The sequence below is a fragment of the Aulonocara stuartgranti genome (assembly GCF_965226115.1).
Source record: "Aulonocara stuartgranti genome assembly, chromosome: 9".
Lineage (NCBI taxonomy): Eukaryota > Metazoa > Chordata > Actinopteri > Cichliformes > Cichlidae > Aulonocara > Aulonocara stuartgranti.
The window spans coordinates 19,127,903-19,154,917 of record NC_138960.1 but is presented as its reverse complement, the minus strand read 5'-3'; the positions used below and the strand labels follow the sequence as shown (position 1 = coordinate 19,154,917).

The 27,015-nt window shown below is 40.2% G+C and overlaps 2 protein-coding genes across 10 annotated transcripts in view; both read right to left on the bottom strand.

Moving 5' to 3' along the window:
- Nucleotides 1-4,398: 4,398 nt before the first annotated feature.
- On the bottom strand, nt 4,399-24,239 carry gad2 (glutamate decarboxylase 2). The gene is made up of 16 exons (XM_082546584.1): nt 23,307-24,239; nt 22,935-22,997; nt 22,643-22,786; nt 21,756-21,989; nt 20,408-20,498; nt 19,312-19,424; nt 18,537-18,652; nt 18,039-18,118; nt 16,808-16,862; nt 16,519-16,635; nt 14,552-14,616; nt 14,354-14,432; nt 14,115-14,264; nt 12,777-12,884; nt 11,364-11,453; nt 4,399-8,871 (listed from the first exon to the last, which is right to left on the bottom strand). The coding sequence occupies exons 1-16, from the start codon at nt 23,380-23,382 to the stop codon at nt 8,698-8,700; spliced, it is 1,755 nt and encodes a 584-aa protein (XP_082402710.1). The 5' UTR covers nt 23,383-24,239; the 3' UTR covers nt 4,399-8,697.
- Nucleotides 24,240-25,652: 1,413 nt separating this feature from the next.
- Nucleotides 25,653-27,015, bottom strand: part of myo3a (myosin IIIA) — a 67,776-nt gene continuing 66,413 nt past the window's right edge. For all 9 annotated transcript variants that reach the window (XM_082545606.1, XM_082545608.1, XM_082545611.1 and 6 more), the window contains one exon: nt 25,653-26,262. In XM_082545606.1, the coding sequence (XP_082401732.1) occupies nt 26,148-26,262 (115 nt within the window). In that variant the 3' untranslated portion in view covers nt 25,653-26,147. The remainder of the gene's footprint in view (nt 26,263-27,015) is intronic.

Here is a 27,015-nt window from a genome sequence, read left to right as displayed (position 1 = left end):
CAGCTGTTGCTAGGGAAGACTGTGCATTGGGGATAACTGATAGAGGAATTACTGAAATGCTATAACTGGGTGGTCTGAAGGGTCTGTCTCTGGGACTTTAGCAATAATTTGGTCAGCAATCACTTGGAACCTAAGTGGATGGGCAGGGATGCCCCCCAGAATAGAGGCTCGCCATGAAATACAAATCACTGAAGATGGACAGAAGAATAGTGATTCTAACTGAAATGCTGAGGACTCTTAATCTGATAATTAAGAGGTAACAGATAATATAGAATGAGAGAGATGTGTACATGTAACGCATATCTTCAGCTATAACTGAACCAGGACCACTTCAGTCTTGTGGCATGGGCTATAACCATCTGGGTACTAGAGCTCTCCAACAAATTTTCCAGATCTGATAAGACATAAAGGCAGGATTTCTCCTGTTGGAACAAGAATATCAAAAGTTAATGTCTGGATTTCCAAAAGCTTTTCTGAGGAAAATGTGTGTCTAATAACACCTTTGGCCTCGGGCTCTTTTCTGAATCTAATGTTTTCAAGAAGTAAGTTAGGTAAGGAAGCTCTGTTCTCTCACAAACCCTCTGGTTGTATGTGCTATCCTTGATGCTATGTTTGTCAGTTCTGTTCGGCCATGGTGTCAAAATCCATCCATTCAGAGTCACAGCAGGGGTCGGAGCCTTTCCCAGCTCTCACTAGGCCAGAGGAGAGGACCATCCCGGACAGCCAATCAGTCCCTTTTGTCCAGCACTTCAAATTCACTGTAACGTTTGCTTCACCAACCAATGGCAACCAGACTGACGACTCCAGTTGCTATCTATTACCTTCAGCTTCACCCCTGCTATATGAAACTGCTACTCAGTGAAGTCTGTCCAAGAAATATTTGTAAAAAAAATGTACATTTTGAATCCCCGTGTGTTTGCAATCACTAGACAAGCTGTTATTTTCCAAATGATCACTTTTTTTAGAACTTTAATGAACTTTTGATTGCCTACACAAAACATCAAATTCACTGCACACATGTAAATGACATCTTAAAAACTATTAAAACAATATTTATTTGACTTCTGGCCACAGTAACAAATGAAGTTACTGTGTACGTGCTCAGAAGAGGAACCCGTTTCACTTCGAGAACTTCTGCTACACTTAAATTAGAACTTCAAAAAAACACATAGAAGTCGAACATTTCCATTAGTGCAATCATGAAAACAAACAGCATGTTGTTTTTGTTATATTATATGCTCTTAATGATAATTATTGCACCCCCTGAGGCTATTTTTTTTAAACAGAATTAATCTGGATGCATCTCCTGCATTTGGCTACTATAAGCAAACAAGAGAGAACCACTAAACATTAAGAAATACAGCCCAGATGTGCTAATAATGATTTTGCTGTGGTATAGGAAACACAATAACACGGTCGCCAGCTTAAACTATGAACAGCGTAGCTATACAGGAAGAAGATTCGACACAACTGATTATCTGTTAAAATCAGGTCCACAGAAGGTTCAAGAGTGAGATACTGATCAAGTCTGAAACTACAAAGATGCAAATCTTTGTAGTTTGGGGAATAATCAGGTGTTGGAGACAGATCAGTGGCTGCGCTGAACTGTCTTGACCCGCTGTGTGGAAACAGTTAACTAACTGAATGATTCCAGTTTTTATTTGTAATGTTAAAACCATCCATTTCCTCTGAGTGCTGTCAGCGGAGCCAGCTGATAGTGAGCTCCCCAGATGTTTTGTTTAAATCATGCATCTCTGTCTTATCGGGCCTTTAAATCACTCAAATAAACAAAGTGTGATTCTGTGTCTGGTTGTGAGGTGAAAATTGGTCAGAGAGAGACATCAGTCAATACAATTTATCATTTTTTTTAAAAAAAAACTTCTGTGATGCAAAGCATCTGGTAATCCTTCGCATTACTCGGGATGTCTTTTTAAATCTTTTCTTCTTTTCTTTGGACTCAAAAGGAAGCTGTAATCAGAAATGAATGAGCACAAATGTAAAAATAACAACTCGTGGGGACAACACAGGAAAAATAATTTTTATTTGCCAAAAAAAAAAAAAAGAATTTCCATCCACATTTGCTGGACACGCCTGCTTTGGTGGCAGAAACAAACTCCCTGTGGCTTCCTTGTGATGGAAATCGTGAGGCGGCAGTGCCACCTAGAGGGACGAGAGCAACCTGCCAGTGAAGATGCTCAGAAATACTTTTTTTTTTTCTTTGCTTATTCAAAACTTACCAAGCCAATTTTCATGGACCACAGTAGCGATGTGGAGCACATGTAGTGCAAAACAGAGCAATGGCCTTGGAGAGAGATCTGCTGTTGTAGATTGAAACTGTGACAGTGCTGCTTTGCATTATCATTAGAGGGTGTTCATATTTGCACTATAGTTTTTGGTGTTTAAATGTATTAGATAAGATCATTTTTATTATGCACATTTGATTATTAAAAGGGATTTTAATCTGCTCTGACTGCTTGTTAATGTATTTATACATGTGGAGATACATGTAATACTCGAGTTCTAAATTCCTCTTTTCCCTCTTGTGTATGTTTTAGAGTTAATTATCGGAATGTATTATAAATTCAATGAGAATGCTGCCTTGTGGATTCATCTGATGTCTGAAAACTGAGTCCATGCACTGCATTTTGACTTTATAACTCAAGAGGCAATAAAAACCATGACTGCAAAGGTCTGAAAGAGATTACATAAATGCCAACAGTCCTCCACTCACACTGCAGATCCATTTTTACTTTGTAGTGCTGTAAAAGTGCCGCTTATTATGTCCCACTTAACCATTCAAGGACTTTCTCCCCAGTTTATGTAACACATTAAATGTTTTCTGTTCATGTAACACTGTGCTTTGGCCAATATGAGTCTGAAATAAACTTTTATCAAGCATAAGGTGGTGAGTGAAAAGGTAGCTCTGAAAACTCTAGGTCTGGATCAGAAATTTCTAATTTTGCAAACGTCATGCTATGTTGGTATTGTTCCTGCAGTATCATGAGAATGGTACACAGAGTTGCAACTGACCAGTTGCATTGTTGTGATGTCATAGCTTTGCGCTGCATGGAAAAACAAAAGATATGCCTTTGTTCATGGTAATCATTTTGATTATTTTCTTTATCAATGTATCTAATGAAATAAATAGATTATCAAGTTAGGTTTGCTGTCAGCCAGATTTACTTTACTCATGTCAGTTTGCTAAGGATAGGTTTTAATAGCGTTAAATTCTTTTTCATTTAAATTCTTTGCTAATGCTAACTGACTGCTAAGTCTAAGGAGCTTGGAAAGAAAAGCGTCTGGACTTTCTCTGAGTTGCTTGGAGATGTTCCACCTCTCATCCGAGAAACTTTTTCAGTTCTAAGGTCAAATTTTGCCTCCTCGACGGGACAAGACTTGGCTGTCCATCTGCATCTAAAGGACAAAGGTCACTCTTTTGAGGACACCAGTGTTCACATTTTGGACAGAGAAGACAGATGGCTTGAAAGAGGAGTGAAAGAAGCCATCTGTGTCCACTGTGAACGACCATCTTTGAACAGAGGCGGTGGCTTTCGACACCAAGTGTCTGTCATCTATAATCCAGTTTTGAGATCCCTTCCCAGATGCCTTAATGCCCACTCACATCCTGGGCCATCTGACCTCAGGAAATCACATGATAGGGTAGGGCTAGGTTTCACAATGAGCTCACCTGAAACCCTGGCTGATTGTGACCTACACCCATTTTCACACCTTGGCTCGTGAGGGACACTCCCACAGGGCTTAAATCTGGGCCTCTCCACCATTTGACCTTAGAACTGAAGAAGCTTCTCAGATGAGAGGTGAACCGTCTTCAAGCAAAGAAGTCCAGATGCTTTTCTTTGCAAGCTCCTTAAACTACGAACCTTCACAGACTGTTCAGAGAAAGTCATTGGTTACTTGTAATGCTGATCCTGGACGATCATCATTATGATGATTTAGGAACAACACTAGCACGGGATCACAATAGTCCAAGGTTGCATCAATGTGTTCATATTCTCATCTTATTACCAAGAAATCGAGACTCATCAGAGCAGACGATGGTTTTTAGCTGACCAGAGGAACCCAGTGTGGTCTTCTGCTGCTATACGGCATTTTCACCCAGAGAAGTTCAGATGATGGCATATTTGCTGAAATCTGGGAAAATCCCAACTGTGTGACATTCAGAGTTGCTGCCACAGAGTGTTGCTAATGAAGTGGCCCTGAGTGTATACTGTAAAATTTTACAGCTTTTTGTCTGAAAGCAGGTTTAGATATTTTAGCCATTTGGCTCCATTCACTATGTTTGAGGACTCATTAGTGCTGCAGGCTACAATGAGTATACTCATAAAACTGTAGGTTTGAGTAAAAATAACAGAGACTCACACTTTTTTGTTTGTTTTGGCAATATTTATTTCTATTTTCCCAAGAGCAACATATAGTTCAGGACAAATGAACGTTTGATAAAGCCAGCACAGCAGTTTGCAGAATGTATGATTCAAAATTGCACCATATTCAGTGAAATGATCTGCACTCTGAATACTGGGAGTTTTAACTGTTCTTATAAACAATATTTCTCATAAGCAAGAAACTAGGGTCTAATTTTTCCTTATATATTTGTTAAAGTCTAAGTTAAATTTATTTCGCATACATCCCACAGAGTCAAGGGCCTTTGTGAAACAAACATCAGAAACGGTGACACTGTGGGCACCATGACACATGCCAACACACCGTCTCAGACACGCGAACAGAACGACAGCGGGCAGCCGAGAAACGTCAGAGGAAAGCGCGGGGATACGTTGTCACTGCTACCAGAGGGCGAAGCGGAAGAGAAAGAGAGAAAAAGGTCGTACAGGCGCAGAGCAGAGAGGAGCTTTCAGAAAGACATGCTGAGGGACTACACATATAGATATAATACGCTACGTTCAGAGCTGCGACAGTCTTCAAGCAGAAAGACAGAGGATAGAGAAAGTCAGATCAAGCGCGGAGAGGAGTACAATGCTAGGCGAGGTTAGCATGCTGGCGGCACAAAGAAACTTTACAGGAAGCTCAAGACACAGAGATCACATGTAAAGGCTAGAGCGACAGCACTAATCTACAAGCTAAGCTATACATTGGACACTAAAGCTAATTACAGGAGCTACACAAACTGTATATATGTATATATATAGAGAGAGATAGATATAAATAGATATATAGGAGACTGTATATCAAACAAGCTGGATAGGCAAGGCATCGCATGCATGTCGTGCAAAGGAAGCAAGTCTAGCAGCAGCAGCAAGAGAAACAAAGTGTCTGGCTTTCCGAGACTACCAAAGAGAGATTTTATTGTCGCTGTAATAAATCATGCTGTCTGTGTCACAGTGTGGAAGCCAATTTTGGTTTGGGGCGAAACAGAAAGTAAAAATTTGAAACTTTAGGCAACTCTCCATTGAGATGTAAAACATTTAAAGGAGAAGCTTTACAATATCTACAAACTGAGAAAAAATTAAATCCTTTCATTTCTGGCAGACCCTCGATTCAGTGCACATTCAGACCAAAGAGCTTAAATTACATATCTTGAGTAGTAGAATTTTTTTTAAACATCAACTTATGGACAACCATCGGACATTGCACGTTATTTGATCATGTGTATACTCTAAAGTGCACAACCTCCCATTTGGAGGAAAACTAGACAATACTGAAAAATTCATACTAAGGCAACACACTTACAAACACACTAAGGTACACAGTTGGCACATACCGTCAAGTATCACTTGTGCACGAAAAACACGGGGCTTCAGAGTCAAAATGGCTTTGCATATTCATTGAAAATCCAAACACCCGAGTCTCTGAGTAAGACTTGGAAGTATTTCAAAGTAAAATCTATCAATTTCTTTAAAGCCAGTCCCTGAAACACATCTTTGAAATAGCTAGAAGTCACAAATCAAGTATCGAACATACATACATACATACACACAAGGAAAAAAGCCTTTTGGACAAACCGGATGAAAATACAGGTAATCTATATTGGAGATAGAGAAAATATGAAGAACTTTACCTCACAAATAGTCTCTGGTTAAATGTCTTATATACACGTATGTATACACAAAGATATGTACTTAGGACATCTTGAAATACTATTTACAGTCTATGATCAAAAGTGATTGTTCACTGACCGACCATGTTGAGCTATAATTGTGCTTTTCTAACTTGTTCTAATGAAAATGCTACAGAACCTCTGCCTGATAAATCAGGGTTCACATTCCAACTAACCCGCCTACGATAAGCGTGCTTTTACTCCAGGTTTCTTTTTTTGTCCTTGTTTTTTGCAAACTACCATGGGTTTGGTCTGGAAACTTGATTATCATTTACTATTGATCCTTTTGATATTATGCAGGATACATATATGCGTATGTATATATATATATAGATATATATATTGGACCCATACTCAAATATTGCTTGTGAATGCAGAAAGACAAAATCTCAGTTGCAATGCAAAGGGATGCAGCTCCTCCCAACAGTGATTTAGTGCAAGTAATGTCAGGTATACAGTAGCTGCAAATCAGGTTAAGATCCTATATCCCAACAATACCCCATTATTGCCCAATTCTTGGTTTCTTAAGATCCACAACCTTTCAGTAAGTGCTCATTCAAAAGCATGACTACAAAAAGAAAATCTTTTCTTTCATATTTAAAGTTATAATCCTTAAGATTTCTGTCCTGGTTTATTTGGCAGGCTAGCGGCAATTCGGTGCCACAAAGCTTTGGGAGCAGTGCCCAGAGATGGTACTGGAATTAAAGAAACTGATGGGGCGAAAAAAGGGGATATGACTTAAACTGCCACCTGGGCAATGCACCATGTACCCTGTAACATCCAAGTTCCAGTAGGTTCACTGCAACCAGCACTAAAAAGCAATTCATTTGTAACATTTTAAATAAAACAAAATATATAGGCATTTTTTGCCAAACGTTGACATAGACTCTCTGTACAAGGAATATCCACAAAGTTAGATAACAGATCCATTCATAGTGAATCTTTAGTACTGCAAATTCCCTGTATATAAATGGCAGTGGGCATGCAGTGAAGCCAGGGCTATGATGCCCTTTGGGGCACCTTGGTAGCACTTTGCCTAAATGATCAATTGGACATACTTCCCATATACTGTTGTGCAAAAGAAACAAGGCAAGGACTAAATTTCAACATGCTTCTTTGTACGTCTTCCCCTTTTCAAGTCTCAAAGATGTGAGTTAATGATGCAGGCTGGCAGGAAGGTAACCCTACGTATTTGGGGTATACCTCTACTGAGCAATGAATTTAATTTGGGAGCTGTATTGAAACATCAGGGTTGTGATCAAATAGTCAAACAATTACCTAATTTGTCCTCCTTTAAAATGAAAATGTCAAGCGGTCAAGAAGAATTCTAAGAGAATTTGAAGTAATTTACATTAGACTCATTATGTTGTTTGGACTAAACTAATGTTCCCAACACAGCCTACATAAAGCAAACTGTAGACCCTTGGACATGTCTGGTCATGTGCACAGTTGGTGTCCTTTCCAAGAAGAGAAAAAAAAGTCTACTCAACTACTACCTTGGTGTGCTACTCAGTCCAAGGAAATGAATACATGTATGTAATGGCCCCTGGAGGCAGCAGATTGGCTTTCAGCAGTTAGTCTGTCAAATATGCAATGAAAAAACAAGGTTGTTAGGTGAAATGCTTTGGAAAACAACTGGTACTACTACCACACATAGCAACAGTAACAGGACACAAATACAGTTGATGACTACTGCAGAAAATCTGAAATCTATTCAATGCAGTTCAATACACTGGAAACTTAAGGATTATAGCTCAAGTGCCGATCTTCATTCTAACATATGGAGCAAAGCTAATTATACAGCAAGGATGGAAATGGATCCCATTTCGATGTATTCATGTAGCAAGTCAACAATGTCCAGCGACATGGGTTTTACAAGCCTTTATCGCCTAAACATATTAGAAAGAGAGTAAAAAAGTCTTAATAATCAATAAGCAGAGCAGCATCATGAGCTGCAGGTTGAACTGTCAAAGGCAGAGGTGATGGGTGGTGAACTGGCTTGATTGTAAATGCTTTGAACTGCTCTGTTTTCACGTTTCCATCATGCAGTCTGCTCTGGCTGGGTTATGTCTTTAACATGTGCTGGCACTGCGTAACAACACCAGGTAAGAGAAGGAGTTCTGCCCTGCTTTGAGTGTAATGTGCAGATGTAAAGGCAGTTGATTAAGCTGAGGTAAGGTGAAGTGCTATTTTTGTTTTAAACGAGAAGTTTAAAATGCTTTAAAGTTACAATAGAACACAACCACGTTTGGCACTTAACAACGGACTCGGCAAATGAGAAATGATTGAGAAATAAACTCTTTCTCATCGACTTATTGCACAAGCATTTCATATCACAAAAATTACATATAAAGTTACGTCACTTACACTACTCTGGGATCTACTACACTACAGGAGAAGCAGACAGAAGCACTTTTACATAGCTTTGGACCAAGTCAGCCCACAGCAAAGCTACAATACGTAATATATGGATATATCTGCAGATCTTTTGTCTCAAATATACTCTTAAATATGAGACTTTGGAGGAAAGATTGAGAGAAAAGAAAATAAGTTTACCAGTACATTCACGACAAACAATTCATCCGTCAAGGGGAAAAGTACAAGAGGATTTGGAGAGATGTGTCTTATAGATCCTGACCAAGTCGTTCAATCTCCTCAATAAGAAAGTCGATGTCCTCAAAGGTAGCAGCAGGATTTGAGATCACCATGCGAAAGAAGTTGACCTTGTCCCCTTGTGGCTGGTAGCTCACCATAGTTGTCCCGTACTCCATCATTCTGGCTTTTATGACGGGAGCCACCTGACAACATGCAACAAATACAGCATGAATTGCTGTTCCTTCAGGAAGAGAGAATAAAATATGTGAAAGATACACAGAAGGTCAGGGCAGAGACAAAATGGGCCATTGGGTGCAAATGAAAAAGTCTCCCAACCGTACCTCACAAACATGGTGAGCTATACAGCTAGATGCTTTGCAAAGTTAAGCATGTTAACAAAGAATAGGTAAGCAGGTAAGCATCCTGTGAATTCACAGCGTTACGTGTCTTACCTCCTGCGTGCTCTAAGCAAGAAACACCCAGACCAGCACACAGTATTTTCAATAAATAGAGCGGGCCTGAAGTGGACTGTCCTCTATTTAGTGTTAAATGTGAGAAAGGATATCCTCAGACTATATCCTGACTTTGTGTTTGTTTTGAGTTTGTTTATGGTCATTTTGTGTCCTTCTTCTATCTACGTCAACTCATACTCTTTTTGTACAGATTACTACAGCAGTTTATTAATTTTCTAACGAGGCTGAAGGGGAAATAAAACTAAATGCAAAACACAGGAGACAAACAACCACAAAACAAAAACAGGAAATATATTCAAATAAGGACAAACAGAACTCGAGTGAACTTAACAGAAGAGATGGAACGAGATGAGGAGATGAAGGGAAATACCAACGAGGCAAATAAAGCTGCAATAATGCATACAGTAAACAGAACTCAAATATAATGACACCTAAAGGCTAAAAGTGCTCAAGAGCAAAACAAAACCTAAACAAAACTAAAAAAAAAGAAACACAAAACTATTAAAGAACAAGAATTCAGCAAACCCTGCACGACTGTAGGATCTTGACATTTTCTCATAAATTTTGTGTCAGCATTTAATAAAATCACTGTTTACTTGCATTTTTAAATTTCTCAAATAAAAATGTAGGAAAACAATATTTTATTCTCAGTACTTTAAATGATTTGATTGCAGAACTACTTTTTTTCACATATCACATATCCCATTTTATTAGCATTTAGTTCGTGTTTTTACATTTTACATGGTTGTTAACAGTCGTCTAACTCAAATTGCAGGAACAGTTTGGGAGAGTATTGCCTGACTACTTCTCTTTCTGTGTAATCGGATCTAAATGGGTGCTTGTTTGTTTATACAAGTCAAAGTTCTTCCCAGGTTCATCAGACCTACAGACCATGTAGGTCATTTACCCCCCATCGATCTGACAGCTAAATGTAACAGCAGCTGGGTGCACAGCCCCATGACTGCTGCTCCTGCCATGCTGAGAGGTTATCTCTAAGAGTGAAGCCAGGGGTGATGCTCATTTATTTTGTACTCAGCAGAGTCACGATGCTGGTGTAGATTCTTTGCAGTGATGAGCGGCGACAGATTCAATTTCATGTCTGAAACTCTCAGTGCTCGTTTTGACCGACGCTCGGCCTGTTAGACGGCTCACTGAGAGAAAACTCCTCTGCGTCTGTGTCTCTGGAATATCATTTTTAGGGCTTGGTTGGTTAGAGGATTTGTATAAAAAGGTTTCGTCGTGACCAACTTCAGGATATGCAGATGAGATCCAGCAAGTTCAAGTGACAGTTTGAGTGCAGCTTTAGCTTAAGGGCTTAAGTTAACCGTGGCTCATATGACCCAGAATAATCGTGCAAGAATTTTAATAAGTCTGTGGGTATTACCAAAACAGGCTTTAACACTCAGCTAACTTCTCGAGGAAGTTGGCTTCAGTTTCAGATTACTGCCTGCTAGATTAGTTAGTTGTTTCCATACAGCTCTCATCACATAATCAGTCATTTCTTTCCTAATGTCTTGCAGGTGTCTCACTGCAGTTGGCGTGCTTGCTGCAAAATAATTTACTGTGTGCTGATTTCCCTCAAATCAATCTTTTAACAGTTCCTCCCATTCTCCTCATCCATTAGAGGATGTCATTAAGACACGTGGAAACTGATGAGGGCTCCTTCAGTTCTCAGCTCTTCCTCAAAGTGCTAATCTGGCAGCATTACATCACCCCTCAGGCTCAGAGTCAGAGTGTGGAAAGCTGTCCAGTCAGTCTGTCTACTCGGTGAAGCATGACCATGGTGTTTTTTCAAGTAATTTTTCAAAGAAAACAAAGGGAAACATCTGCATTTGCAGAGCAATGATGAAGCTGGTAACGATTTCTAGTCAACAGGAAGAGAGAGAAGAGAGAGAAGTGGTCTTTGTATAGCAGACATGAACGCCATCTGTTTGTCCTGATTGTCAATTATGAGGCCCCTGCTGCTGTGGTATCCTCTGAATGGCCAGCACATTAGCCAGCTGAAAAGCCTCACTTCTTTTTAACCCGTACTCTGTGTCCTGTTTAAGACCGCTGCCATTTTTTTCTCCTCATGTGCAGGGCAAAGTATTATTTTAATTCTGAGTATAAGCTGCCCCTAATTAGAAAGATGTGTGATAGTCGAGCTGGATATGAATGACGGGGCTCGTGAAAGTTGTGTTGGGGAGATACTACAGTGAGACTCCTTATCTGAGAGTACCCACCTTGTGCAGGTGTTTCTTTCTCTCCTCTTTGTCCTCCATGTAGCGGATGCCAGGCGGCAGGTACCAGAAGCAGACGTTGGTGTGCTGAGGCTGAGGGGACACACAGACAACAAGATATCAGAGGAATAAACTGAGGAAAAACAAACAGCGACTGAGTGCAGTTGTATAAAAAAAAATAATTTAAAAAAATGCTGATTTATCTTGGCGTTCACGAGAGTAATGATTACTCATAAGCCCATTAAATTTTAGAGCAGGTCTTGGTGTGCATATCTTTAAAACTTCAAAATGACCCTGGTGCAGAATATGTTCTACTTTTTTATGTAATGGCGAATTATGAATTTAATTATATATGACAAAGTAAAAAAAATATAGTAGGCAGGGCCAGACAGCAGAGGTGATATAATTTAGCACTAACCAATTCTGAAAATTAAGGATTCAACATGGATGAGGCGGCTATGTCCATCTTTTATATACAGTCTGTGTGCGTATTACATATACCTACACCTTTATACACGCAGTTTAAACATGGTATACAGCCGTTTTGTAGAATTCAAAGCTATTCATGCCTAAAATCCTGCAGAAATCTTATGACATTAAAATGCTTGTATCCTAAGCCAAACTGATTTTGAATGAAAATGCTGATTTGCATCCCAGAGCAACAATCCAATATGAGTTCACAGCATCGGACAGGTAGCGTGCCTTCTGTCACTAGATGTCTGAAAGCTCCTCACAGTGCTATTTTCTGGCACACGAATCCCTGCAAGAACTCCCCGCCTGCCTGTCTGCATAAGAGCGGAAGGGCATTCATTACCAACAGCTGACTAACCATGCACACCAGCCTCATTTATACAGCTGGGCTGGTTTGGCTGTAGTATATTCAACATCAGATTGATGTAATGGCTCAATGGAAGGCACAGACAAGTGAGCACCTGGGCCATTGCCCAGAGGACTTGGCTTTTTCTCATCCCCCTCTGGGTTATGATGCTCATAGCCTTTTTGGGGCTCAGCAGGAAAACAATAAGGCTTGAAACATTAAAGAGCTTTCATAATAAATTACCCCATGTGTCCAAGCACCCCTTTCATAAGAGAGTTTTCTTCATACCCACATATGTTTGTGTTGTACTTCAGTTTAGTGCAGGATATTTCAGACACCACGCTATTCATATGCATATGAGCAATTATGGGCCGTTATGCTATTCATTAAACATAATAGCAGCACATTACACTGGCATCTGGAGGTAAAAATGGCATTCATCCAACTCAAAGCCAGAACACTCTGCATGGAAATCAAGTCAGCAATAATGACACTGAGGAAAAAGGAGCGACATGGGCTAATGTCAGCTACTTTTCCATGATTGTGTGACTGCAGATGAATTATCCTTTAGAGAGAGTGAAAGATGAATGTGAACATACTTTGCCATCAAAGACCATCTCGTATCCTTCCCTGTCTTTAATCTTGTTGTAGAGGTACTCGGACAGCTCCAGACACTTGTCAATCTGAGCCTCGAACCCAATGGTGCCCTGTCAAAGAAAAGATGTTTATCTGTAATTGCTCAAACTCCACAGCAGTATATAAATTTATTATATAGTATAGAGAACATTTGGCTTTGGGCTTCATCAGGGTCAATCTAAAACGTGTTACATATGCAGCCAAATGCATTTTAGCCAATGAGTGACCAACAAGGATAGGTTGAATATTTGACCATGTGATTTAAATCTGGTCATCTGGTCCCTGGAAATGGGGCCTGTGTGGCATCTTATTTGGTCCATAAAACTTAAAAGTGGTGCTTTCCCCCCACCTGATGTCACATATCCACGACACAAGACACTTTCAAACAATAAATAAATACTGAATTAATATATATTAGTATATAGATTAAAGTATAAAAGCAATTTTAAAATGACAACAAACAAATAAAAGACATTTAGAAGTTGCTGTAGGATCTCAGAGTTTGTCCTCTTCTCCGAAATTAAACTCAGTTTCCGTCATTTAATTTATTTGACGTCCATAATTCAAAATTTCAGGTTTTTATTTTTAGTTTTGACTTAATAACTCACAAAGTTTTTCTCTGAGTTTTGACACATTTTCTTAGAAGGGTGAATGACTGAAATTTTGAGAAGCTTTCATATATAATCTATGCATAAGAAATTTTTTTAAAAAATGCATTAATATAATATAGCAGAGCCAAAACGAAGATGAAAAGTGAAACAAGTGGAAGCAGCTTAATTAACTGAAAAGAGAGAAAGCATTTGCAACAGTCTGACAACAGCTGGATTAGCTTAATGACAGCCAGCATCAGCTGATGGTTCATCTGATACTCTTCTAACCATTAGTCTGACAAATCTGGCACAAGATGCACTTTTTAAGACAGTTTAACATCCTTAAATCTGCAAGCTGCTTTGCAACACATCTGGATCCACAGCTCTTCCTTTTCTAGCTGTGTCTGACTTAACAGTATGGCTGTTGTTATTTATTTCTGCTCTGTAGCAGCATGCCATCACTTTATCAATCAAAGGTGAGGTCTTGCTGCTGCTCTCCCTGCCTCTAGCTTTCCATGTAACGATGCAGAAGGCCAAGGAGGTCCCAGAACAGACCCATGCTGCCAAATATATACATTTTTGCAGACAGTACACCAATCTTCATTGATTATAGTGTTCTAGCATATTATTATTATTTATACCCTATTAATAGCTGCTTACAATCATCAAACTTTATATTTATATTTATATTTATATTTATATTTATATTACCTTAGCTCTCCACATGAGCCACAGCTTGAAGATGTCCACATGACGTCCACACTGCAGCGCCTTGTCTCCGGTGTCGTAAGAAAGATCGTAGTGTTTGTCCTGCTGGAATAGGTAGCAGGCGTGCATCTGGTTGCAGTTCTGCATAAGACCCTGTGAAGTGAGAGCCAGAGCATTTACAGAATCACCTCAATAAACAAAAGCAGGAACACGCAGCATGGGGCTGAGAATTTGAGGCCTACCTCCTCTCTGACCAGCAGGGCAGAACACTGCAGAGGGACGGACATCATTTTGTGTGGATTCCATGTGACTGAATTGGCCCTGCAGTTTAAAAAAAAACAAAACAAAAAGAACCAACCATCATTCAACGTTATATCAAATGCTCATTAGCTTGTAATATTTGCCCATTTGGGGCCAAACCGCATAAAACAGTTACTTGCCTCTCAACTCCGTCCAGCTTCCACCTGTGTCTCCTGGACATGAGCAGACTTCCTCCCCATGCTCCCTGAAACACGAAGAGATGAAAGACATTAGCATCCACATTTAATAAACCATCCATGTATAAAACTGATAGTGAAATCCTGACGCGTCTTAAGAAAAATGAACTGTCTCAGTCTTTCCACAATACAAAGAAGTACTGCTGTAGTAAATAAAAAAACCTCAGCACTGCTCCTTGTGGTTAAACTTTCAAAAATTAAGTCTGAGCACAAAATGACAGACATCATACTGGCAGCTCATTACCCGAACTTTGTGCCATAAGTTAAAAAAAAAGAATTGCTGTTTTAATTAATACAAAATGGTTTTTTTTACTGTAAAAAAAATTTCTATCCGATTTCCTGTCATTTAATGGTTTGTGTACTACTGACTTCATCCACTCACACAGTAAATACTCCAACATGTATGCCAAGCTCCTCTGCATTTTTCCTATTTTGCAAAGCCATCTACAATGCCTGATTAGACACCTGGGTGGGCCAATTTTGGCCCCCTGGCCACATGTTTAACACTCCAGCACTAAAGCCTTTGATTTCTGTAGAAGTTCTGCCAACTAGCCAAACCTCATTTAATATTTAAGCTTTAAAAACACAACAGGGACTATTTTTGTGACACACACACACACACACACACACACACACACACACACACACACACACACACACACACAGTAGTAGTATTAGTACACTTTAATATCACTGTTTTGTCTATGAATATATACACTGCATCTGTTCGAGTGCTTCCTAATGAATATATCTAATCAGCCAATCACATGGCAACATCTGAGTGATGTGGTCATGGACACTGACATGGTCAAGACGACCTGCTGAAGCTCAAACTGAGCATCAAAATGGGGAAGAAAGGTGATTTAACTGATGTGGGATGGTTGTTGGAGTCAGACTCAGTAATTCAGAAACTGCTGTTTTATCAGGATTTTCTTACACAACCATTTCTAAGGTTTAAAGAGAATGGCCGGAAAAAGCAAAAATATCCGGTGTCAGAGGTCTTAACGGAATGGCCACACTGCAGATACGAAGGCAAGAGTAACTCTAATAATTATTCGTTATAACCAAAGTATGAAGCAGAGCATCTCTGAATGCACAACTTTGACTTTTTGTCACCAGATCTCAATCTAATAGGGACCTCTGGGATGGAGTGAAATGGGAAATTAGCAGCATGGATGTCGAGACAACAAATCTGCAGCAACTGTGCAATGGTGTGATGTCAAAAGGGACCAACACCCCTGAGGAGCGTGTCCAGCACCTCGCTAAATCTATGTTTGGAAGAATTAAGGCAGACCTGAGGGCAAAAAGGGGGCCAAAGGTGTACCACATAAAGTGCATTAATAAGTGAGTATATGTCTTTCTGGGAGCTGTAGCTAGAAAATTTAGCAGATATACCAATGAAAATGATTAACAATCACAATGTGTGTGTGTGTGTGTGTGTGTGTGTGTGTGTGTGTGTGTGTGTGTGTGTGTGTGTGTGTGTGTGTGTGTGCGTGCGTGCGTGCGTGCTTTTTTTTACCCATCTCAGCTAGTTGAGGGATGACAGACAAGGCCATTTATTGCTCTTAATAGAGGTGTCCCCCTGTCAGGACTAAATCACTTTCATTAAGAGATAGAGTTCCTTCAGTGAGACGGCCCATGATGGTAAAGTCAGGGGAGGAGATGATTTACAGCCTCTGTTCCAGTTTTTCTAATCTCCAGTGTTAGATAGGAAATGGCGCGCTCTCTATCTGGGTCAACCGCAAGCAGTTAGAGGCGAGACAGACATAATAGATTTGTCAAACTCAGAGGTGAGCTCTTTGCTTCTGTGTATGCCTCCATTAAAATCCCTCTTGTGCACAAACACTCCAAAAATCCCACATGTGAAAGGTCAATATGACACTTTAAATGAATCAGGAAGCTTTACTCACATCCACGTGCATCCAGATGTTGTACTTTTTGCAAATGTCAGAAATGGCAATGAGGGGGTCAAAAGCTCCGTACACTGTTGTCCCAGCAGTCGCACTTACGAAGAAAGGTACAAAACCCTGCACAAGAGCAACCAAAATACTGCATATGAGGCCGTTATGTTGTTACAATATGTTCCCAAATTTCCCTCATCATCTCTGCAGTTTCAGTCGAGCGCACCCCATAAAATCAAAACTGTATGAAGTCATATCTGTCTATTTATAGCAGGGTAATAAATGTACATCATCTTACCTTCTGTTTTGCCTCCAGTATTCGCCTCTCAAGGTCAGCTGGGATCAATTTACCGCTGCAAAGGGAAAACAAGCTTTAGTTGGCTTTAAAGTTGTTTGTCATACTGTCAGTGGGCAAAGAAGGCCTCTACCTTAAAAACAAAAGGCAACACAGGAACAGAAATACAGAAAATATAAGTGCAAGTATTGCATTTGAAATTCTACTTAAAGGGACAGGACAGCGTCGGCACCAGAGCACATGGAGTGGATGGGCAACTAACTTTGACAGGGAGGCATAAGACTTGACTTACTCTGGTATTTAACCTAATAATTAACACTGGCGTGATTGTTACTACAACATTTGAGGTATTAAACTTTTTTATTGCCAAATTTTATTGCTTAATTTTACTTTTAGTTCTAAATGCCAGTAGAATTCAGCTTAGGGGGCACAGTGACCTTTATGGATGGACTTGGACCCCCAGAGCCCATAATGCTCACACTGCGACTATACAAGCCAAAGTCCACCCGCTCATCCATTTTCTTCCAGGCACGCTGTAAACATTAATGTCACCTCTCTTGACTTTAATGTTTAATGTTAGCTACTGCTTCCGTTGGTTGGGGAATGTGAGCAACGGAAACAGTTTTGTAGGTTATTCGGTTGACCTATTCACGATTACTTGAAAGAGACAATGCTGATACTCTGTTTGATGCTCTTAACGCCTCGAGGAGAGTTCCATCAGATTCAAGAGGTAGACATCTCTCCAAAACTGAGCACAAAACAGATAAGATGGATAAAGTGAAACACAGATGAGAGGGAGAAAACAATATAAATGTAATTTTGGGAGGAACTGTCCCTTTAAGTACAACTATAAGCAGTAATATATAAAGGATTTCATATCATATTATAAGGTTACAAATAGTCATGAGTCATTGTTAAGTATTGTAGTTACACATCATTGAGTGTTTTCCAGTCTAGGGTTTGGATTTCTTTTAAAGGGTCACAAGATGAAATATAAATTTGAATCCTAAGCTGAACAGGAGAGACACATCTTTACTGTTACTTGTGAACATTATCAGGTCTTTAGGCCTTATTGGTTTGGGTAAAACAAGTTTGTGAAGATTAGAAGGCTGTAGTGTTTCTCCACAATAATACAATAATAACTGTTTCTATATCGAGTGTTTTTAACATCAAAAACAATGAATATGCCTCATGGTTTAACTGAAGTATGATGCACGACTGAAGCCAGTTTTACCTTTGATCTGCTTTGATGCAGATCACGCTTTCGGTCCCAATGCCGAGAGCTGCTGCACCTTTTTTGATTGAAAAATGGCTCTAAGAGTTGAAGACAAGGGGGGAAAAAAAGATAATGAGTGACCGGATCCGTAAATATGTACGTCTTATGACAGATTTGTTTGTAATTTCATTGCTTTTTTCCTCACAGCATCTTTCAGCTGTCCTTTAAAGATGAAGGTGACATGCACACCAGTCACCTCGTGTCCTTCTGCATGCGACGTGCATAATGTCAGCTTTTTATCAGCAGCGGTGGAGTTAAAGTGACACGTAGTCACACATCAAGCACAGCCACAGTTACCATGAGATCTTTTTTGTGTTATTCTAGCAGCTGAAAGATACATTTTTTGACATTTGACTTAAAGAAATGTCCAAATAGTGTTCAGTGTTCACCGTTTGAGCCAAGCAGACATACACTGACGATGCCGTGAGGAATCGGATTTTAAACACGGATGCCTACATGTTCGGATGTGAAGGCCACCAGTCTGGGAACGGATGACATTCCCTTCTCTTTCACCTCAGGGAACATCTTGAAGCGGGCCAGCAGCATGGCGTACATGTTAGAAATAGCACCACCTGGAGGACAGACAGGATTGAGTTAGGGACGTGTCTCCAGGGAGTGATGCAGGGTTTCTAAACGATTGCTCCCTTATTCTCAAGGAGCTGCCACAGTAGATAGCTCTGCATGTTTACTGACACAACCCCAAAGGAATCTGTCTTCTCCTTGGATTGAACCACAAATCTTTTGCTTGTTAGGTAAATGTGTAAGCCAATAAACTACTGATAAAAAAAAAAAGTAGGCTGCTACATTGTTTCAAGATGTCCATGTTCATGTAAAACAAACTTTTGTTCATCAAGAGCATATCAAGAAATGACAAAGCATCCAAAATTGCATCTCGCTGTCCACAATGTCACAGCCAATCACAGGCTTTGTCAGTAAATTCTCCGATGATTGCCTCTCATTATGAAGTGCATGGGAGAAATTAAAGATTGGGGTGGGTGAGGGGGAGGGGGCTTAAACTGAAAATTATTTTATGCTAATTGGCTTTGAAACACGTTCCATTTATATCATCAAAATGCAAATTGACACGTTACAACACACACACACACACACACACACACACACACACACACACACACACACACACACACACACACACACATACAGCCAGTTCCATCTCCAGTCAAACAGAGGGGTGTCAGAGCACTCTGCGTCACCTGCCATGCAAACATACCAGGAGAAAAAATGCCATCTCCTCGCCCATCCGGCCAGCCAATGATCTCCCTCATCTTCTTCAGAGTGACGTACTCCAGCAGCACAAAGACAGGAGCTACCTCATAGGTGAACCTGCACGTTACACAAGACGCATCACATGGCGCTCGTTACATGAACACGGTGCCATCGTGACTCATCAACAAATAAAAAGCTGCCATTAAACTGACATTATTTTTTAAAAATCTGAAGTTTGGACGTTTCAGGAAAGGAGGGTTGTCGTTGGCCTGTGCAGAGGTTCATTTAAAAAATGCTCAGATTCTGAGGTTGTCTGGAGGTTTCTGGCTTCACTTTTGAAGAAGTGCAGAATTACTGTCAATCGTGTGCACACATTTTAACAGCTCTGATGCATTCTCAAGTGTTTTCCATTTATATAGAAACACTTAAATGCACATGAAAATATTTTTTCAAGCCAAACACCCAAAATTTTACTGACAAAATGCACTCCTTTAATATTTTGAACTCCCACATTTTCATCATCCTGCTCCTATTTAAAACTTGCATCTCTGTTGTGTGCTCCCTAATATTTCTATATATATATTTCTAAATATATTTTTGCATTAAGATATTGGCTGTATTCATTTGAACCTCCCTCCACTGTAAACAGCAGGTTTACTTTTCATTTCCTCACAGTTGCCAAAAGAGTTTATCTCCCCCAAAACACACATGTGAAATTAGCTCCAGATTAGTCTGAATTTAATTTCAGAGCTAATTTTCTCCTCTTGAATCCCCAGGAGGATCAGAGGTGAAGGGGGGGCGGGGGGATAAAAGGCTGAGGGGGAAGAGGGGGGAGCCTTGTGGGTGCAAGGAGGGGGCTGAGGGGTGGGGGCCTGCCTTTCATTTCACCCCTTTTCATTTGCCATGACTGAGTGTGTGTGTGTGTGTGTGTGTGTGTGTGTGTGGTGGTGGTGGTGGGGGGGGGGGGGGGGGGGGGGGGGGGGGGGCTATCAGGCCATGCAGACGCAGAGCAGACTGCTCGCGGATGGTCCGGAAATGGAATCCATTGTCATTATCGTTATCACCGCTTAAAATCGCGATGAAGCAGGCCACATACTTACATATTGGTGTTGGCGGTGGATGTTAGCCAATCGGCTGCAAGTCCGACCATGTCTAATCCCGTGGAGAGCTGATTGAAGTACCTGGGGTGGGCTGAAGGGAAAGGAGCAGAGGATGGAGAAGGCAAAGAGGAGGAGTGTGAGATGGCTGCAATTTTAAGGTTTTCCTTAGCGAGCAGAAGCTGTCATCTTCTGAGCGCTTTAATTGCGGGTTAGAATTGTAGCTGCAGAGTCAACTAAAAAAAAAAACACCTGAATGAAAACACCAAATGATGAGAACATTTGGTGTAATGTAAAAGGTAAACACACAAACCATGTTACAGCACTGACACGTGATTAGATCTCAGTGTGCGTCATAAACACGGGCGTTAAAATAAAGAGTAATTTATGGGGGTGATCAAGCAAATAAAAAAGAAAGAAAGAAAGAAAGAAGACAAAGGAATTAAGGAAGGAAGATATAACTGTACTTATAAACCTGGTGCAAGTCCTTCTCAACACCATATAATTCCTAAATAATAATAATAAACATTTTTCTCGTAGCAGAGGAAAATTGCTGATAAATGGTTACAATAAATGATTGAAATCCTCACATCTTTGCTCATATCTGCATTACAGTGTGATTTTAATTGTTTTTAAGGTTGTTAAATATTCATCACCACCATAAACTATTTTTTCAGTTTTTCTCTTTCTTTTTTTTGGAGGCTGAAATCTGTCCTGTGGCGTTGCTGTAAATCCCCCCTGCGTGTGTCACTCAGGGGAGAATAATGGACTTGGCCTATGAAGCCTGGTTATTAGCCTATTATCTCCTACTTGGTGAACCAGATTTACTGCGTCACTGCATTTATCGGTCTGGTGGTCAGGAGGAGGAAAAGGAGGACAACAGTGTTGATGCTTTATAGGCATCATTTATCATTTTATTTATTTATTTATTAAACCCGGAACACGTTAAAGACGTTTTCTTTGTTTGCCTCTCTCTTTCCGGGTCGGTTTTTTAAGCTTACCGCTTTCGTGTTTCCAGTTTAGTTTTGCAGTAACTCGAGTTTTAAATAATTTTTAGGGTGTAACATAATTTTCACAGTGGCTCTCTGTAATTTATACAGCTTTTCTTTTTATTTTATTGTAAACGTGTTTTTAATTTGCCATTTATATGCGTGAATATTGGAATTTTGGCAGATTTCACACAAAGATGAGCGAAAGGCCGGGATTCAGGCCTGCGCGTGATGATACAGCCTGGGGGGAAATTTTTTCCAACACTCCGAAGCATCTATTTTTTTTAAAATAAACATATATGTATATTAAAAAGTGAATTTATTGATTTGCATGCATGCAATAAAATCATACCCAGGCCTACCTGTTTTGATGGCGTATTTCAATGTAGCGCGACAGCTGATCAAGATGTCGTCCAGAGTCGCAGGTTCGTCCTGCAGCTCCCAGTTGTTCATCTGAAGCAGCTCGTTCGGATAATGAAAATCAATAACTTTCGTTTCCCGGTCGAAAGACTCCACTATATAGGCCAGTAAAATATCCACAACTTCCTGCAGGAAGGTCATCGTTTTGGTATCACCGTCCGTGGCCGGTAACAGGTCTGCGAGAGGGGGGGGGGGGGTGGATTACAGTGGAGACATTTTGTGATTTTTATTTGAGGACGGAGGAATGTGTGCAAAAAAATGCTCCCACGCAATATTAAGATTCATATTTACACGAGTCAAAGTTTTATTTATTTTTTTGTCTTTGAATTTTTCCTCCATACAAACAAATAAATATGTCATATTGTTTCCACGTCCGAACACTGATTCTGCTTTATACGAAAATCTCGTGTTTTGCGCTCAACACATCAAAACACACGATTCTGGTGAAGGTGACCTCTCGGAAATAGCCCCTCTCTGAGGAGAACAGACCAACATAACTCCTCTTTCAGAATGTGGTGAAAAAATGAAAATGATGGACAAAACTATTCATCCAATACACAATGTGTTATTTTATAAATTGAGATTAAAGCGGATAACTTCAGCCAAACATTTCTCAGGAGTTTGTGCGATCAGATGCAAATATTTGAGAAGCATTTTGAGATTATTTCCTTTTATAGTTAAGATGATTATATACAAATATTGTATATAAACAATGTCTATTTTCTAGCCTACTTCGCACAGTGAAAACTGCTCAATGTAAAGCCAAGTCTGGACTCGGGGAAGAAAATAAATCTTAAAATTAATCCAGCTTCACAGTGCACTTTCGTACCTGTTGAATAGAGGTCGGAGAAGCCCACAGCAGCTTTGGTGCAGTTGCAGGATTTGTTGCAGCCGCAGGTTCCTGCAGCCGTCTCTGGCGGCTGCTTGGCGCCCGGCTCGGCGGCTTTCTCCACCTCCCCGACATTTAGCAGCGCTTTGGAAACCCACAAAAAATAGCATCGAAATATATATATTTTTATTACTCTAGGGCCAGACAGTTATGATGGAAATAGCTGGCACGTTTGCCTAAAAATAGCTTCCCCTCCGTCTCCACCCCCACCCCCGCTCCTTCCCCAACATACCACATAATTTCGATCCAATTCCTCCGGATAATTTCTGGGCCGCTGCTTGGCACCAAGCCCTGGCTGAAAGAGAGAAGTGGGATAAATCAGATAAGGGATGTGCTGGCTTCAGCTTCAGTCCAAGTTTAGGGAAACACAAAAGGCGCCATGCAACTTGGAATAAAACAGCTCTTTAGATACACGAAAAATGTCTCATGTGGAGAAAAAGAAGAAAGAAAGAAGCAAAAAGAAAAAAAAAAGAAAGCAGGATTGTTGCCTATTATAAGGCCTGTCTGGTGGTTCGGTGAATGCAGGGCACTGGCTTGAGACAACGCTCAGGAATTACTGCGCCCGGTCCATCAGGATGTGGTTTGAAGACAAAAAGCCACTCACGCGTACTCGGGCTCTGACTCCCGGTATTGGCCCCGGCATTATCTCCGCCAAGAGACCAGAACCCGTGTGATGCCATTGTTGCCGGTAGTTAGGAGCTGCAGGAGGCGCGGAGACCGACAGAGCCCATCCACACGCGACGACCGGGAGCTGTTCAGAGCCGATGTGGTGCTGAATCTGACCAGACCTTTCAGACTGCTTGAAATCCAGCCGTGCATCCGACAGACGCTTTAATTCGCTGGAAAGACACTACAAATAAACCGACCCTCGTAAGTGCGTGTGTGAGCGTGGGGTGGGTAAAAAAAAAAAAAAAAATCACAAAAGGCGTCCTCGCTTCCTCCTTTGCAGGTGTCCACAGGTGCACGAAGCATGAAGCGCCGTGTCCAGAAAGAAATCCGCAAACACTTGACCGGCGCAGAGCAGTCACGCTCTTTACTTAATAGGGGGAAAATGCAATACAGCGCAAGATAGTTTGCGCAAGTTCCGGATGTAGTGAAATGTCTTTTGATGCAAAGCTGCTACATTATATAAAAAATGACTCAGAGAAAAACAATAAGCAAAAAGAAAATGGTGATGAAAATGGTGGAGGGGGAAAAAGCAGCTATGAGGCTACAGCTGCTGGTAAATATGCGGCGCACAAGCCATGCCTAATTGCAGCCAACCTAAATTTCACGTCACTAACGCAATCCCGTGGTGATTCACTTCAGGTCATGACGAGCCGCGCTGCGTCGTGCGTCGTGACTCCATACATCCCCGACATTTTTGGCCCCCTGCGCACAGAACTTACCCTCCATACAGACACTGAACGCCAACGAATTCATCTGCCCAGCAATCGCAGACCTATTTTTTCAGACCTCTAATTGCCCGCCTCCGGTGGAGGAGACAGCGGGGCGGAGAGGGGACTCGGTTCAAATGCACAGAGTGTTCGTGGGTCCCTCCTCTCTCCGCTCACTCCAGGGGCGCGTTACTCCGAAAATATTTATTACCGAGAGAGGGGCTTGCTTTACTTTCTTTACTCACAAAGTGGGTTTTTTTGTCTGATTTTGAGACACCTCCCTCCACCCACCCCATCCAAAATAAAGTTAAGCCGTTAAATCTGTAGTTTAACTGCGTCAAAATATCCGGATACAAGGAGGAAAACAAATGGGAATAGTTAAAGACAACATTAACTCTGTTTTTCTTTGCTCTGGTATTGTGTTGTGAAGCAGTGTGTGTTTGTCTGCAAAGGTGCTACAGAAATAACATTTTATGTTACTTACAATATCTAGTTACAAATCACCACGTGGAACTCCAACACTGTCACCTTCTGTCTCCACGAATTAGTGTAAATTAACCCTGCAGGCATCAAAGCGACACTGAGCCCCATCTGCAGTGATTTATAAATGCACTGGTCAACAGTTATCTAATACCCAAAAAGCCTCATTAACATAAACTGAACCCTTTAATATATATATATATATATATATATATATATATATATATATATATATATATATATATATATATATATATATATATATATATATATATATATGGGGTCATAGTCTTTTGAACAAAGTCAAACTTTAAGTCCCAAATGTCAACATGTGACTATAAATTTGTGATGTGTCTCTTTGAAGTCAGAAGCTCCTGACACACACACACACACACACACACACGTATATATATATATATATATATATATATATATATATATATATACACACACACACACACACACACACACACACACTCAGTGTGTTATGAGATCACTCTATTGTGTCATTTCCGAGTTTTTTTTCTTTGTTCAAACTTGGTGTAACATTTTGTAATATTTCTTTATTTTAAATAATTTGTCTGTGAATCCTGTGTGTGGAGGAAGCTGTAACAGTTTTTCTTCCGTAGTCTGCATTTTGTCAGTATTTCTTCAGCCCTACGTGTTTTTATGCCACTGTGCACTGTGTGCAGTCAGCATGTAGCTGGGGATTCACTAACAGCCCCCAAGGGGGGCTTCTCTTTCAAAAATGTCACATAAAGGTCAGAGGTTGAATCTGGCATCAATATTCAAATAAATACATAAATAAAAAACATTCTGTCCTTCTTACTTTTCCACCAAATATTCACAAGAATCAAAGGCTGTCATTTGAGTGAATGCTATTTCAAATGTAGTGATTATTGCGCACAAAGCAACAATTACGCGGGATGGAGGATAATGCGAGGAATTGATGTACTTTATACACACAGGCAATGAAACACTGAATGTCTTTGCATTTTTCCTTCTATGTTATTCATTTTGCACGGTTATGAAAAGTTTGCGATTTCGGCTAATTTGAGAGCAGCGAACTAAAAATAATGAAATGGGACGAGGAATTTAATATATTTTTTTGTTTAAGTGAACAAACTGAACATTTGAGCAGATAAAATAATGTACATTCTTCACAATATGAAGCTGATTAGTCTTCGGAATGACTTGAAATGCAAAGTTTTAAGAGCACAACCTGCAAATTTTTTGAAAGAAAATAAAGATATCGAAGAAAAAACATTGGAAATACAGAATACCAGTAACTAAACTGTTGGTCTCATAAATAAAACCTTATTTTACAGCAAGTTTAAAAGTATGACATCTTGTTATTTACATTGACTGTACTCTGTGTTCACTGTATGCATGAAAATCAATACAGTCTGTCCAGTTAAGTCCAGAGGAGTTTCATTTCCTACCCAAACTGTTGTACAATGTGTCTGAAGATCAATAAAATAAATGAAACATGTGCTGTGGTTAGCAGGACACCAGAACAAACTGCCACATGGTGCGATCAGCGATCCCGACCGATCAAGTCCCGAATAGCCAAAAGTCACTTCCTGTATTCAGTAATGTTTGATCAGCCTTTGTCTCTGCGAGGTCTTCCTCAGTAGATGTCTGAAGTCGTATGGATTCTCTTCAGTCCGGCTCTCTGTGGAGGCCATTCTGGGAACAGAGCGTCTGTTGATTACACAAAGGAGACAAATTTCAGCACAAGTAGATAAAAACAGAAATGTTGAACACAAGGTAGGACGTGGGGATGTAAACAAACAAACAAACAAAATTAAATGGAAAGGAGATGAAAAGATTCATGTTCAGGGTTCAAGGTTTTCATACTGGTTATCATATTTGGGCCATTTATCATGAGCTGTCCAAGGGAGTGGCCAAGCTGAAGGGAAAATAGATTAAATTCATGTATGAATTTATCCTTCGAGCAAGTAAAAACTAAAATTCAAAAACCAAACTCATAAACAGAGGTGCTGGTACCTCACAAGTCCTATTATGGAGTAAGGATGTGGCCAGACTAAAACTACAAATCAAGTAGCTGATTTGTAGTCCAGATCTGAAGAATCTTTAATAATATCTTTTAGTGACAGGCAGCAGAATAGCGCTGAAAAATAAAAGAAAGTTGAAGTGCCAAAAGCTGCAGTTCCTCAAACAGCCACTTGAGGCAGACTGCAGTAAGCTCATGTTAAACTGAACAACTTTCTGTAAAAATAAACATGTTTACAGCCCAGTTGTTGGCTCTGCAGATAATTTACCTCTTCACAAAAACTTTATTGTGGAGTGAAATTTTTATTATGAATCAGCAAATTAAATTTAGTCAAGGCTTAAAACTATGCATTATTATGGGTGAGACTGGTTTGAGTGACAGGTGGATGCAGGCTAGGCTGCTAATCTGTCTGCTAGGCTTCACCTCAGCTAATTAAAGTC